Source organism: Solenopsis invicta, chromosome 10 (assembly GCF_016802725.1).
Source record: "Solenopsis invicta isolate M01_SB chromosome 10, UNIL_Sinv_3.0, whole genome shotgun sequence".
NCBI lineage: Eukaryota > Metazoa > Arthropoda > Insecta > Hymenoptera > Formicidae > Solenopsis > Solenopsis invicta.
Genome location: NC_052673.1, coordinates 2,181,366 through 2,198,790, shown reverse-complemented (window position 1 = coordinate 2,198,790; position 17,425 = coordinate 2,181,366). Strand labels below are relative to the sequence as shown.

At 33.0% G+C, this 17,425-nt stretch overlaps 2 protein-coding genes across 3 annotated transcripts in view; both read left to right on the top strand.

Moving 5' to 3' along the window:
- Nucleotides 1-17,425, top strand: part of LOC105203197 (protein sprint) — a 228,264-nt gene that overhangs the window by 16,249 nt on the left and 194,590 nt on the right. The window lies entirely within an intron of this gene.
- LOC120358881 lies at nucleotides 465-5,595 on the top strand. Its single transcript, XM_039454561.1, has 3 exons — nucleotides 465-3,798; nucleotides 3,883-4,218; nucleotides 4,317-5,595. Exons 1-3 carry the CDS (start codon nucleotides 3,567-3,569, stop codon nucleotides 5,495-5,497), a joined length of 1,749 nt encoding a protein of 582 aa, XP_039310495.1. The 5' UTR covers nucleotides 465-3,566; the 3' UTR covers nucleotides 5,498-5,595.

Here is a 17,425-nt window from a genome sequence, read left to right as displayed (position 1 = left end):
CCATAGCTCCATGGGACGTCTATTTCTATGGTGAAAGTCAAATGGACGTCCATTAGAAATCCATGAAACATCCATAGCTCCATGGGATTTTATTTCCATCATGGAAGTCAGATGGACTTCTATTAAAAGTCCATAAAATCTCTATAGCTTCATGAGATTTTACTTCCATCATAGAAGTCAGATAGATTCCGTAAAGCGTATAATGCGCATGACGTAATCCTTGTTGATTACCGAAAGTTAAACAAGGATAAAATGTCACATTACGCACATCATGCGCTCTCTTTACGGAATTTGGTCATTATTTTTTTATCAAAACAATTATGCAACTAATTTGTTTATAACAATTATAACAACTATGACAATTAAAAAAGCGTCATATATGTTTCTTTAGTAACTTTTCCCGGTGAATCGATTGGTGCAATCAGTTTTCCTCTACAGTCATTTTTGACAATTTGTTTATAACAATTAATTGCAAAATTGACTTTGACAACGGGCTCTTTACGTCAATAATGTTTTTTCATGCTCCGATACTATTTCTAATTGTTATTTTTGACTGATCTGGCCGTAGGCAGGAACAGGTTTTAATTATTTATATAATTTATATTAAAAATATCTAAGGCTAAATAAACAAAGGGTTAGTAAGAGTGTTCGCGCGATACTCAAGACGCAAGTTTCTTCTTGTTCAAATCAGCTTTACTTCAAATATAACTTTTTATTAACAATATCACAACTGTACGATTAGCTCAGTGTTAGTATGTTAGATTGTCGTTCTGAAACCTTAGGTTCGAATCCCGCCGGCGCCGACATGTGCGACATTTTCAAAAATTTATAAAATAATGCGTAATTGTAATTAGTGAATTAAAATGTTATATGTGAAACAGTGAATAGCTACAGATTAAGCTATAAAAGTAATAAAATCTGTTTAAAAGGAAATGATTTTTGCCGTCCATTGGACGTCCACTAGAAAGTACGAACCTCCACGGCAGACATCCATTAATAATCTATGTAACGTCTGCTGAGACTCCATAAAGCCTCTACTAATAATCCACGTGACGTCGGTTTGTCATCTACTAAGGCTCTATGAACCCTTTATTAATGATCTACGTAAAGTCTAATGGACATCCATTGATAACGTCTAATGGACGTCCAATGGACGTGCATAATGCGGAACTGTGGACGCCTAGTGGCTGTCCATTGGATGTCCATGGGACGTCCACTGAAAGGTCCGAACCTCCACGATAGAGTCCATTGAAGGTTTTTGTTCTATGTTCGATTTTTATTAAGTATTATTCACTGACAGACAGTGAATAGTCTAGCTGTTTTCAGTGATATACTTATAACTATTTTATTCCACTGAATATATCACTATATACTTATAATTAAGTATTTTATTTATTATTAGTAATGTATCACTGAAAAATAGTGAATATTCACTGATGACACAGTTATAAGTGTAGCACTGTAAATCAATAAAATTTCACTGATTCAGTTTCAGAGAGAAGTTAATGCAAGGGGCTGCGTTTCGAAATTCACTGTTAGTACTGAAAATTTACAGTGTACTACATAACGTCTACAGTATACGGAACTATAGATTTGAAATACTAGCAGTGAATTTAGAAATGCAGAATGCCAAGAAGTTCAATCCAGTCGAAGCAAATAATCTGCTTGCAGAGTTGAATTTGGCAGGAAATCTAACCTAATCGCTTAGCTTAGATTCAATCCAATCGGTCGATAAACAGATTGATTGTTTTGTTCGACTTGAACACTGCCATCTGTTACAATACAGGGCAAGTAATTTTTTTTTTCTTCTACTGCGATCAGCTGTGATATCCCGATATCGGACGTAGGGGAAAGCACGGTGGGGCAACTCCATACGGAAATCTGAAACAGTGTTTGGATTAATATCGCGTAACAACTGTAGATGGCAGCGTCTGAATAGCAGCCATTTCGGTGAAATCTATCTCCTGCATCGCAGAAACGGCAGGCAGAAACAAATCGTACGTGTATCGTTTTCTTGAGAACATTTTCAGTGTGTGTTTCTCATATGACTTTTTTCAAACGGCTATTATTATATATAATTAGTGCGGGAGAAATGGATAAACAAAGATGTGCAGTGCCAGGATGTATAACGAGTCGGACGGCATCACGACACATATTTCCAAAGAATATCCAGATAGGATGTCTTTGGATTAAAGTTGTGCGCAACCCGCGCCTTATTAATATTCCATACGATCAAGTCCGTAAGGATAAATATCGGGTGTGTCACAAACATTTTGAACCAACAGCCTACCTTCCAGGATATCAAAAGCCAACATTGAGAGACGACGCCGTTCCAACTTTGTATTTGCCGACAAGTGACGATGAGCTGGAAGGCGAAAGGATGAACATATCCGTAATTGCGCCAGAAATGATGCCAAACCCGCTAACACAATTAACGCTGGCTTTATCTCCAACGGGGACTTTGTCCTCAGTGATGAAATATGATTCGCCGACGACATCGAACGCTATACAGATACAACCTTTGGCAACAATTGCGGCTGGGACAAGTGTCGAAAATGTTTCAGAGGAAATTGTGGAACCTTCGGAACATGATCAAGTATTTAACATTTCTTCGCCGATACAAGAAGACAGAGCCAATATATCGTGTACGCCTAAAAGAAAGAGAGGGACACCGGTTTCTCGTCGCAGTCTTCTACAGGAAGAAACAAGAAAACACAATTTGACCCCGAAAGCAAGACGATTATACGATATTGCCAATAATCTGAAGAATATACAACGAAGCAATAAATTGAAAATTAAGAGGTACCGTACTTTGAAAACATTTAATACCTGTTGCATAACCTGTGGTACGCAAAACAGATTTGTTTTACTTACCTATCGTAATGTACGATGTGGTTCATTCAAATTGTTGCACAAGCAATAATAATTCTGTGTATTGTATAATTTAATGTATTTGTATTACATTGCTTGTGTTACATTTGATTGTAAATGTTTTGTCGTCTGATCTGGGTACTAAAAGCACTTCGACCGCAAAGCGCAACTATGTATCAATTCTAATTAATGAGGAATACGTATTAATATTCCTTAGATATGCAATTCGCTTGAAGGAAGCAAAAGTATTTATCAAAACGAAAGGTTTCGAAAACTTAGAAAAGCTGTCAACGTTACAAAAAATATTTATTGAAATGCAGTTACGGAATGTCAAGTTAAAACAGAAGGGTAGGAGGTTTAGCATGGAGGAGAAAGTCCTGGCCTTGTCCTTATATAAAAGGTCTCCAAGATGCTATCGATATTTAGCTTATTTGTTCATTTTGCCATCACCTGCCACTTTACGCCAACTGCTTAAAAAAGTGCACTCTGACACTGGCATCAATAAAGTGATGCTGAAACATTTGAAGCAAAAGGCACAAAAGATGAAGGAGTTAGACAAAGTATGTGTGCTAATGTGGGATGAAATGAGTCTCACACCGCATATACAATATAATGAAGCGAAGGACAAGTACGTTGGATTCGAAGACTACGGAAATGAATGAACTCAACACTTTGCTGATCATGTGCTCGTATTTATGTTACGAGGAATAGCAACAGGCTGGAAGATACCTTTAGGATATTATTATTGCGAGAGCTCAACAAACCATTTCCGACTCATGCGATGCATTCAGGACAATGTTCGCACTGTAACCCATGCTGGATTGAATCTGGTAGCTACAGTTTGTGACCAAGGTTCTGCAAACATGTCAGCACTGCGAAAGTTCCGAAAACAACATTCTATAAGGACAGGAATACCTGAAAATATGTGTAAGTTTGTATATTATTGCACGTACATATATTAATACACTCATCGCAATAAGAACAATTATTAATTGAATTTTAATTTGACAGGTACGGAAATCGACATTGCAAACTGTTCGCTAATAACAATATACGATCCTCCTCATCTTTTAAAAGGCATCAGAAACAATTTATTAACAAAGGATTTGGAGATTAACTATGCGACAGATAGGCCAGAAAAGGATAGGCAGTATGCAACCTGGCTTCATATTGACAAAGCGTATGAAATAGACGTGCATGAATGCACAATAAATAGAGCCATGCCAAAATTGACAGATCAGCACATTAAAGTCGACAAAATTCGAAAGATGAAGGTGAAGAATGCTGCTCAAATATTCAGCCGATCCGTGTCTTTGTTTCTTCAGTTAGCTGTTTTATGGAGTTGTGGTAAGCTATTTCCATTTTAAATGCAAACACATATAAAATTGTAATAATTTTTCAATATTGTTAATGTTTCAATGTGTTCTTTATACATGCTGTTACAGACAGTGCAAGAGCCATGTCAAAAGATATATGCGTACCAGCAGAGGCTTCGCATACTTCGCACGTCTGTATATTCTTCAATAACCTATTTGATTCGGTGAACGCCAACAGTGTCTCAACGAAAAACAATCCACCATTGCGGACTGCTGTTACAAAAACCAGTCAACACCTAGAATTTTGGAAAGACGCTTCCCGGACACTGAAGTCAATGAGGTACGTACATCGAAAAACGAAGAAACCGACACCGACTGTACCATCATTGAAGAATTGGAATTGTACAATCGAAGGGATGGCAACACTGTGGGCCAAACTTGAATCCATGGGATTCAAATATTTTAAGACTCGTAATGTAAATCAAGATCCGCTAGAGAACTTCTTCGGGGCTATCCGTAGTCATGGACAACGTTACGTTTCTCCGACAGCGTGGCAATTTGACGGATTATATAAGACACTGTTACTTAATAATGTATCGTCTTTACATTCCGTAGGTGCAAATTGCGAGAAAGACGATGGTGATTTTCTTCTCACTTTTAATAGTTTTATTAATAACGCAATAAAAGAGTCATCCAACGATGACACGACTAATGCAGAATTATTTGATGATTCTTGTGTTACAGAAACTGTTCAAAACTTCGACGCAAATAATAATAATAACTTTGCAAAAGGCACTCGTATGTATGTAGCGGGATGGATGGCCCGGAAGTTGTTAAATAGCGTAAAAGAATGTCGGGATTGTTCCGCGTGTCAGTGCAGTTTTTCAAGTAATTCTCACAATGATCCTGAATATACATTTATTAAAATTCGAGAATTTGATAGTTCGAACCATGCCCTCGCGTATATAAATATGGATTATTTTGAAATGTATGTTAAGGCGGACAAGTTGTTAAGGGGCTGGATTACCAACGTTTGTTTTAAAAGTAATGTAGCGAAAAGGCTTCGACTTGCGCTCCGTAAAAGATTGCATTCCGAATGGATTAAATGTCGCTCTCACCAAAGACTATTATTTAACAAATTTTTGCAATTATTTGTACGGATATTTTTATTTCATTGGTCCAATGTTATAAACCGTGTTATGAATGGACTTGATACGCGAATGCGGCCGAACGATATAATGATTAAACAAGCGATAAAAAAATGCGCAGCTATAAGAAGCAGAAATTGTAAAAAGTTATTGGTAAAATAATTGTAGAAAAAAGTATTTTTTACAATTATTTATCAAGTAACTTTGTTTTTTACACATGAAATATTAATTATTTACAAATAAGACATAACAAGAAATATTTACAAATAAAATAATTATGTGATACATTTACACATAAAATATAAGTGTAAACAATGAGTGATAAATAAATAATAAGAATTATTTACACCACAATATATATGAAATTTTGTTTAAACAACAATAACTTTCTTTGCTTTCCTTTTTAGATAGCCAGAAAGAAGTCTGAGAGAGGTCATCCCGGTGTTTTACGTACGATAGCTTTTGCTCTACATCCATTTTCGATATTAGCAATATATAATATTTTATTATCGTCGAAATATTATATTGCTAATATCGAAAATGGATGTAGAGCAAAAGCTATCATACGTAAAACGCTGGGATGGCCTTGGTCTCTCTCAAGTTTCTCTCTGACAATATACTGGAACCTATATATATATATATATATATATATATATATATATATATAGTTGAACGTAACACCTCTAGATGGCGTTAGAATCTAAACAGCGTTGTATCTTTTTTCCCGGGAGATATCTATCTATCTTATATATGATCTGTGGGGGAAAGTAGAGTTATTGTACGCACTGGGTAATTGTACGCTTCGTGGTTTGGCACCTTCCCGATGAATAGAAATTATATCACCACGATATTTGTAGGCTGAAGGCATTTTTTAAATATATAACCATTCGTTATATCATTTAAAAACATAGTTAATTGAAAAAATAAGAAAAAGTAAAATCATGATTTTTCTTGCGATTTTGGCGTTCAGAAAATAAGGCAATAAGTCCGTATTTTTACTTTATTCATTTAATTTTGTTATACCTAACAAAAGTACGTTTTTTCCTGCGTTCTTTGAGCTATTGTTTATTAAATTTTATTAAATAGTCATTAAGTAATTGTTTTTTTTATCAAATCAAGTCCGCCGTCGACAATTTTACGCATCCATCTTGAAAGGCGTGAGACCACGTGAGATCAACTATAGTGCCACTAATGTAGTGCAGTGTAGTGTAGTTAAAAGAATGGGCTATAACCTTATTTTTCGTCCGCGTCCATTTATCCAACCGCACGTACAATTACCCAAGGCCCGAGAAATTTTTTCGTTTAACCACTTGCTTCTTTTTGCTGAATATAGCATTACCAAATAAAAAATTGTTCAATATGACAATACATAATGATAAAAAAATGTTTAAAGTTTCTATTTCTGTACTCGTATCGATTTCAACTTTAAAAATCACTTCACTGCGATAAATTTCCCTTAGGTGCGTGCAATTTACCTACTTTCCCCTACGTGTGCTCACAAATTTTTGCAGACAAAAATCTTTTATATTAGATTTCTAAGACAAATTTCGGAAATTTTACGTTGCAAATAATCTGCAAGTCTTAGTACACTTGATTTGTGAGAAAAGACCGTCAAATATTTGTATGAAGTAAATATTGATACCCATTGACAACTCATGCCGGGCTAAGATTAGGTGAAAAAGGTATAAATTAACGTTTTCGGCATAAAGGGTATTACTAGAACATACATTAATGTCTATACTTTAATTGACGAAAAGGATTTTAAAATCTGAAAATGCAATCAGAAGATTGCATTTTTTTGTCTGCAAAAATTAATCGTGTTTAATCGTTAAAAAAGGACCATGTTAAGCATCCCCTTAAAAAAGCATTTTAAAAGATTTTGCAATAAAAAATTTTTTGAAAACGTTAAAAACGTAATTACTGAAATCATGCTTCTTTTTACATTAAAAAAATTTTTGTTTCAATATTGAGGTTTTTCTTAGAAATTTTTTTTTTTCACGCGATTACCTATTCAAGTTATAACCGCGGTAAACAATGCTTGACCTTTAAGACTGGTGCGAACTGATCCCTCATGATGATCTGTAAACACTTTGTGCTAATCCTTGTACATCACTGATAGATTAGATCAATATATTGTTATGCCCGTTTTTTGGCTCAGCTTGAAAAACTGGTCGAAAGAACATTGATCGATTTGAAAAAGAAGGGCGGCCAGCTTTTGTTCTGTTTTCGGGAGCTGTCACAAAATATTAATAATAATTTGGCTACAATCTTATTGTACAAAATTCCACGATTAAAGTTAAAGTTCTTTTTGTTAAAGAAAGTATATTCATTTCGTGTTGCGCGAGTTCAAGTGCCTTTGCAGAAGTAAATTGTGTGCTTGTCTCGTCGAGTACTACAATATGTAATTGAAAAGACGAAATATATATTATATAATTAAAGCATTATTTATATAAATATAATTAAGTTAATTTTTTACTGATTTTCATAGAGATTTTCATGTTATTAAAACATTTTTTAAACGAATTTTAAAATCAATAATAATTGGAAAATAAATAGCTTGGATGTTAAATAAATAATAAATAAACATACTTTTATAGAAATGAAAAATAAGTAAAAAATTAATATTAAATAAACATTAAATATATATTAAATAAACATTCAAAAAATACTTATTAAACTTATTTTTTTAATTAAATAATTAATAAAAAGTAAATATTAAGCAATATTAAATAAACATTTAAAAAACGTTTATTTAAAAAAATAAAATAAATATTAATAGAAAATAAATATTAATGTTCAATAAATGTTAAATTAATGTTTTTGAAATTGTTGTTTTAAATGAAAATTTAATGTAAAGTATAAATTAAATTAATGTTAAATTAACATTTTTGAAATTATTGTTTTAAATGAAAAATTATTGTAAAGTAAATATTAAATTAATATAGAATAAATGTTAAATTAAAGTTTTTGAAATTATTGTTTTAAATAAAAAATTAATGTAAAGTATAAATTAAATATTAAATTAATGTTGAATAAATGCTAAATTAATATTTTTGAAATTATTGTTTCAAATCAAAAATTAATGTAAAATAAATATTAAAGCAATGTTGAAAAAATGTTAAATTAATAGTTTTTAAAAATCATAAATATTAAATAAGCATTAGAAAAACGTTAAATAAACATTTTTCCAAATCATTATTTTGTAACAACGCATGCAGGTAGCATGCATTATTCCCGGCGAACACCAGCCGGAGGCCACTGTTCATAAAAGTACATTTTTCACTCCTTTCAATAGCTATCCGTGTGTTTTCCTGTCTGAATAGGCGTCACTTTACGTACTTTTTACGACTATTTACTGACTGCTAGGCGAAAAAAGGATAGTCGTGACCGATATTTAGAAGTGTTTTAAAGCCATCTAATTAGTCTGTTTTATCCAAATTGGCTTTATTTACAAATGGCATGTTTGACAAAATTATGTGACCATGTGTTTTCCTGTTTTAATAGCTTTATTTTACATGCTTTTTCGACTATTTACTGACTGTTGGGTGGAAAAAGGATAGTTGTGACCGATATTTAGAAGTGTATTAAAGCCATCTGCTTAGTCTGTTTCATCGAAATTGGTTTTATTTATAAATGGCATGTTTGACAAAATTACGTGTCATTTCACGCAATTTCTCGCTTTTGACGTAACGACGTCAATATGGCCGCGGCGAGTACTCAGAAGCCTTAAATAACAGAAGGTGCGCTTGCGCCTGTCTAAACGCTGCTACAAAGACAACGCCGCTAACGGCCGAAGACGGCCGTTAGCACGAGGCAAACTCGTGCGCGATATAAGACCGCGCGCACGCGCTTCACCGACCAACTGCAAGAAGAAATCCCCGCGAAAAGCGCGCCTGTACCAGCAGCCGTGGAGGAACGGGAACCGTTCGCGCGCCTCGCGCGCCGCCGCATACCAGCGCAACCGCACCTCGAAACTCGACCGGCCGAAATACTCGAGAAAGTCGACCCCGCTTCTCAGAATCGCGAGATTTCCGTTCGGCTTCACGGCCAAGGCCGTTTGTAAATATCTTGTAAATAGTCTATCGTTCGAAACCATTGTATTCTTTTCCGCGCTCCGTTCCTAGCATTATCGCGAACTATATCCGTATCGAAATGTAATATTCTTTTTCCGCGCTACTTTCATTGTACTATCGCGAAAGATATTTGTATCGAAACATAATCTGTCCATCCGCGCTTATTTCATTCTTTTTAATTGCATTATCGCAACATAGGATTGTATCAAACGCGCTACTCAGCAATAAACTCAAACACGCACTGTCAGAACAAATTTATTTTCTCTCTCTCGCCACGAACCTATTACGTTAACCGAACCGCGAGCTAAATCCGCGCACGCAGGAACGGAATGTCGGTTATTTCAATTTTAAATAAGTAATTAATGAAATATAAATGTAAAATAAACATTAAATAAATATTAAATTAATATTTTCTAATAACGTAAGGCATGGCAACCGAATAAGGTTACCATGCCACATAAATGTTATAATTAAGAAATACGCGAGGCATGACAACCAAATGAGGTTATCATGCCACAAATGTAAAGCATTTTCGCAACACTGAGCCCAAAATCCCGAAAAACCGTGGACTACTTGGACTAACCGTATCACGAAAATGCTGACGAACGATTGCGCCAAGCAACGGCTTAGCGCAATCACCCTTGTACAAAAGGAGCGCCCAAACGGCCAAACGACGGAGAATAATCTGTGAAGTCGTGCGAGCAACCGGGTGTCGCGTCGTATTCGCAGCTACATTAAGTGTATCTACGTTGTGATCGACTGTGAGTGCAAATACATCTATTATCTGAAGCCAAGTGGACTCTATCATTCTAAACCTCCTCCGCCGAACCTCGAATTTCCTAGTGTCCGCGAGCTTAGGCTCGCCTCGTACGTTAGCCGTACAACAAATAAACTGTAACATATACATATAAAAGTTGTATAAATAAGATTATATTTTTATTTAATAACACTTTTTAAAAATTATATTTACTCTATAAGTTATTAAAAATATAATTATTTTTTACAACATTGAAAGAATCTCATTCTTTGTATAAGTACTTTAAGTATTCAACATGATTTTTATACAAAATTTTGTTGTCTGCTAAGTTATTCTATAAATAAATAAATCTTGTTTATTTACAGAATTGATTTCCCATAGCAAAAAATGTCACTGTGATATTGCATAGATGTTGTTGTGTGACAAGTATTTATTTATAATATAATAATATCACAGTGATGTCATAGTGACTGTCCGCACAATTTACCTGTGACTTTGTGAACTTATTGTGATATTTTTCTCTATATTTTTCGCTATAGGGAATCTATGCGTCGCGATGAAACTTTACATAAATTATCTTTAATATTTAAAGTAATTGAATAAAAAATTAAAATTTTTTTTATTATTTCTTAATTATGTCCTAATTGTGCCCGTGTTAAGTCTAGTGTGGACATTTTAAGTACGTCCTTTGGATGTCCCTAGGGTGTAACATGGGACATTCCTAGTTCATCCATCGGATGTACACGGGACGTCCTCAAGACTCGTATCGGACGTCTAATTTGCGTCCTTCTTACGTCCATGTGTTGTGTAGAACATTCGTTTTAGAAAGCAAAGGTTAGAATCATATCAACCCATTCAGCATTGAAAGATTGCAGAATTATTGCATAAATCTGAAATTTTATTTTCGAATGATGTTTTATATCTCTAAAGTTTCTGAACGCAGTGTTCTAGTATAATAACAATTGATTTATCGAAGAAATATTTCTATATGAAAAGTTGAGCACGCTTAGACAACCATATTAACAAAATGCTATGCTACTGAATAATTTTGAATAATTCAAAATGTTGATAAAAAGTTAAATAACACGAAAATACTCGAATGTACAATACCCAGCAAATACAAAGTTACATGTAATACAAATGTGAATTGTAATTCCCCACTCAACAATGTAGTTGTTACATAACGAGTTATATAACAGTTACATTGTTGAATGGAAAATTACTAACATTTGTATTATATGTAATTTGGTGTTTGCTGGGTACATATATTCATAATATTTATAATAATATGTTTAAGTTTAAAAACAATCAAGAAATATGTGTAATTAAACGTTAAAGTGTATACCTTGAAAATTTCAAAATGCTGAAAAATAAAAAGTTTTAGAAGGGTATATAATATCACACAATAAATCAGCGCTAAGATCTAGCTGTGACCATTATAACACTTTGTTTATATTGTGTTTTCACTTTTAGGTTGAAGTTTTCTATTATAAAAAAAACTTATAGCAATTGTTGGCTATTGTGTATTGGCATATTAGTTCCATTATATTTATAATAGCAGACTACTAAACAAATAATTCCATAAGTATTTACAATTTTTTACTTAATAATAGAAGTAGACATAATATCTATAGTGGCCATAATATCAACTTCTCTAACAATTTCATGAAATACCACATAGCACGTAATATTGCAGTGATATCACAGTAATATTGCAATATCATAGAAATATTACATATTACTGTGAAGTACCAAAGAAATAATGCTGATATATTACACGTTGATAACATTGAAATATTCCAATGATATCGTTGCAATATATTATTGCAATATTTAATCCTAAAGAACAAGATAATGACAAATGACGTTCCTACTATGTCTTATTAATGCAACGTCACTATCTCTTCAATTAATTTCGATATTTCCAGTATCCTTAATATTCTTGATATTTTGGTATCCTATAAAAGAAATCAACTTAAAAATAAAACAATAACGTCCTTGCCTTTTCGGGGAATGAAAGTGAAAGTTAAGAAAAAGAATTAATTAACTTTATTATTAGTTTAAATATTTACTTACAAGGAAAGTGACCGAAAGGAAAGGAAAATGTCCGCCTCAGATTTAAACGAGTTTTTAATATGTTGTAGTACAGATAAAAATAAGGAACACGTGTTTTTTTATACGTGCTTCTTTACACTTTTAGGGGGTAAAACACCCCTTCGAAGAAAATCAGTTTTTTTCTTTCGAAGCGTATATCATCGAAAGTATAAGAGATAGAAAAAAATGTTTTAAATAAAATTTAAATGGCTAGAAGAATACTTTATAATAGCAAAAAAAATTTTTTTTAAATTGGTTTTATATTTTTCTCCATCACTTACCTATTTTTTTCAAAATTTTTACTTTTTTTATAAGCAAAATAAAGCTTATTTTATTACAAATTCAACAGCCTATGATAAAATTACGATGTGACGTTCCCATTTTCCATATATAATTAAAAACCTTTCTATACGCATGGTACGCGCACCCGTCCGCGCGTTTGTGCGCTACGAAAGTGACTCCCTCCGATTTCGACATGCCTTTAATATGTTGTACACATAAAAATAAGGGACACGTATTTTTTTTATACATGCCTAACGCATTTTTAAAGGTTAAATACTTCTTTGAAAAAAATTGGTTTTTTTCTTTTGAAGCTTGTATCATCGAAACTATAAGAAACAGAGAAAAATGTTCTCAATAAAAGTTGAATGGCTGTAAGAGTATTTTCCCCTACCACCTACCTATTTTTTTCCAAATTTTTAATTCTTTTTATAAGCAAAATAAAACTTATTTTATTACAAATTCAATGGTTTATGATAAAGTTATGTTGCGTCATTTCCATTTTCCAAAAATAATTAAAAACTTCTCCAGAAGCATATGGTACATGCCCTCGATATTTCACGTATCATGTTTTGCTCGTATTTTTATATATTTTTATTTTATTGTTTATTTTTAAATTTACAAAATTTATTTAAAAAATATTTTATTTTATTATTTAAAAAAATAATAAAATAAAAAATTATCCCTAATTCCAGAACCCCTCCATGTAAATATGATCTCCAAATAAAATCTGGAAGTCCCAATAATCCTCCAAATGGTTATTTTGGTCCCAATCTCTTTCATTTATCTCGCGGTTGAGATGGCGTAAATATCTTTTATATTCCGCATTCTAGGTATTTGTGTCTTAGATATTCCATATTGATTGATGTTGCCTGGGCTTAAAATCTAAAAACAAAAAAAGACGTTAATAATTTAGAATGCACCATCGGTAATGTTATAATTAAAAATATAAAATATATATTACTTACGTTTGGCTCCTCCTTCTCCTCCTCCTCCCCCGAATAATTATAATTGTCAATGAACCCCAAGGTATATCTGGGGTATATGTGGGTGTCCCCTTCTTCTCTTGTTTTTTTTATCCAAGTATTCCAAATGATTTATACCTATGCTGCACAATTCGATTCTCACGAATATTTTTTTTTTTTTTTTGTATTCTTCTGCAAGGAAGCCGTCAATGTGATTCCAACAATAAGTTTCTGTGGCCGATTGTACTTTTTGGTTTTTATCATACCATACACTAGTGTCTGTTAGGCAGTTTTTTATGCCTAATTCCATATTTCTTACTATTACTGGGACTGAGGAACACATTAAATGCGACATTTCTATAACACGATTTTATGGGCGCGTCTTGCGCCCAATAGCTCTGTAAATTGACTGACTGACTAACTGATCTTCGACGCATTAATAAAAAATAAAAAATTTGAGCCGTCATCGGTCACCAAAAACAGAAAGCAGACGAGTCATCAATGTTTTGCCAAGTCCGTAGTGGCATCTTTACCCGTAGCAATATTGCAGGAAATGACACTGCTTTAAAGAACCATTGAAAATGACGACGACTAATAAAGCCTTGGATACATTTTTGTCCATATGAATTGAATTTTTCCTGTCAACGTATACATTCAAGCATTTATCGTTCCGCAATAAAGCGGGCTCACTGTTTCTAATAAGAGTGTATACTGATTAATATAAGTTGAACATTAGGATTTTAACTCTTGTCCAATATGTCCGCCTCAATAAGGTTTTTCCACGTTTATGTTCACACTACACTCACATATGAGAGTTTAGTGTGAACACAGACGTGAAATAACCTTATTGAGGTGGACATATTTGACAAGAGTTAAAATCCCAATAGTGTATACTAATTAATATAAGTTAAACATTTATTTACTGGTCTATATGATTCGATTACAATATCTGTTCTCTTCAGCATTTTACAGATAAGGAGACTTCGATTATAAAAAATTGTTACTCACACATTCCATATCTTTACTATCTAACATCAGCTCATTAACCAACAAGAGAACTAACATACAAGGTGTGATCAAAAAGTAAGGTGACTTTTTGAATTTCGCGCGCTCTGTACACTCTACTTTCAAAAATTTTTTTTTTGTGTTGGTACACTCGTCACGATCATATGATCACAGTATATAGCATGTGTTGTTTTTATGTGAGAGGCATAAAAGTTAGACTCGTGTTTGCGTGCTCGGCGATTTTTTGCTGTTGAAAATAATGGATCAGAGAGTTTGTATTAATTTTTGTGTAAAAAATGGTATTAAGTGTTCAAAAACTCTTGAAATGTTGACAGTGGCGTATGGTGAGTCAACTTTGAGCAAAAAAAAAATGTTTATAAATGGTATAAGTTATTCCAAGAGGGCCGAGAAAATGTTAACGATGAACTTCGCTTTGGACGCCCCAGCACGTCAAAAACCGACGAAAATGTTCAGGAAGTGAAAGAAATTGTGTTGAAAAATCGTCGAATCGATTAGAGAAATAGCTAATGATCTTAACATATGGTTTGGCTCATGCCAATCAATTTTAACGGATGTTTTGGGTATGACACGTGTGTCAGCGAAATTCGTTCCAAAACTGCTTAATTTTGATCAGAAGCAGCGTCGCATGAACATCGCCCAAGACATGTTGAACGACGTTAATGATGATCCTGATCTGCTCAAAAGGGTTATAACTGGTGACGAAACATGGGTATATGATTATGACGTCGAAACCAAAGCCCAATCATCCCAGTGGAAGAGCCCAGGAGAGCCAAGACCGAAAAAGGCACGCTAAGTTCGTTCGAATGTGAAGGTTTTGCTCACAGTTTTCTTTGATTACCATGGCGTTGTGCATCAAGAATTCCTACCACAAGGTCGTACGGTAAACAAGGAGTATTACCTTGAGATTATGCGGCGTTTGCGTGAATCAATAAGAAAAAAACGTCCGGAAGTGTGGAAAGAAAATTCATGGATTCTGCACCATGATAATGCACCTGCGCACACGTCGTTACTAGTGAGTACTTTTTTGGCCAAAAACAATACTATCATCATGCCTCAGCCACCGTATTCACCAGACTTGGTCCCCTGCGACTTTTTCCTCTTCCCAAAATTGAAAAGGCCTATGAAAGGACGAAGATTTGCGACGATTAAGGAGATTAAGGCTGCATCGCTGGAGGAGCTCAAGGCAATACCCCAAAGTGCATTTCAGAAATGTTTTGACGACTGGAAGAAGCGCTGGCACAAATGCATTGTATCAGAGGGGGATTATTTTAAAGGGGATAACATAATTTTGGATGAATAAATCAATATTTTTTTATAAAAATGAAAAGTCACCTTACTTTTTGATCACACCTCGTAAAACTAATTTAAAAATTAGTTAAAATTTTTACCTTTTATGTTGCATTTATACAATTCAATTAATGTGTTTATTAAATTTGAGTAGAAATATGCATACGCCACTGAGCGCGTGCACTTTGGATTTCATTTATATCTTGAAATTTAATTTTTACGTCTCGGTAGTATTGAACTTAATATGTATAGATTCAAGAGTTATGTGAATGTTTTTCTCGATGTCTGCGTTTTTATGACGCAAACTCTCCTCAAAATGTTTTTGTCATCTGTTACGAAAATGCGAGAAAAACATGATGCGTGAAGGACACGTACCATATGCTTATAGAGAGGTTTTTAAATATTTTTGGAAAATGTCGTGAAAAGAAATAAAAATTTTGAAAAAAATAACTGGTGGAGGAAAGTATTAAAAAAATTTTTGTAAATTTTTTTATCACTGTTATAAAGTACTCTTGCAGCCATTCAACTTTCATTGAGAACATTTTTTTCTATCTCTTATAGTTTTAACAATACACGCTTCAAAAGAAAAAAACCTATTTTCTTCAAAAGGGTGTTTCACCCTTAAAAATGCATTAGGGTATGTATAAAAAAATACGTGTCCCTTATTATTATCTGTACAACATATTAAAGGCACGATATTTCGGTCACTTTTCTTGTTAGTTTATCCCTAAAACTGTAATGTTCGAAAAAAGTCATACTATTGGTAAACATTTTATAATTTTTTAGTTTGTAATAATTACTTATTGTTTTAATTAATTATGTCAATGTTATTTTTTTTATGTTTAATATATTACATGTAATAATTTTTAAAATAATATTTCGAATAACAATAAAAATAATAGAATTCATTAAAATTATTTATTCAATTCCTTGCAATATTATATAAATATCACATAAACATCACAGAAATATTGTATCACAGTAATATTACGTGATGCGTTTTCGCGGACATTTTGATATTACTGTAATATCGTAATAATATTTTAGTGATATTTCTGGTATATTTCATTGTAATATTGCAATGAAAAAGTAATATCACAGCAATATTACATGCTATGTGGGATATAATATTAGTTATATAACGATGTGACCGCTATGTAACATGACTCAAAGCTGTGTAATAATTACCTCTTTTTAAAATAAGCATCGAATCACAGAGCTTAGCTATTAGATACGTTGTTCAATACAAAGAGCACATTTCACGACTTTTTATATTCTATTTTTCGATAAATCTTTGTTAAGCAGTGAGAAAATTCCTTTTAATAACTTTTAATAACCAACTGTGTTCTTCTTTTTTACATACTGATTTTCCACTTGTATTACTATTTGTATTACTATTGTAAGTATTCATTACTTACTTTTAATATGTATTTATAATTCTAAATTTACTAAAGAATTTATAGAAAAAATATCAAGAAGAAACATCAAGAGAGAGAATAATACTGCGGAGTTGAAGCACAAGGGGTGGGACAAATATTGAGGTACCAAGATGGCAGCGATAGATAGTAGGATGAATGAAATAGTAAGAGCAAGGGCGTACTAACACTAA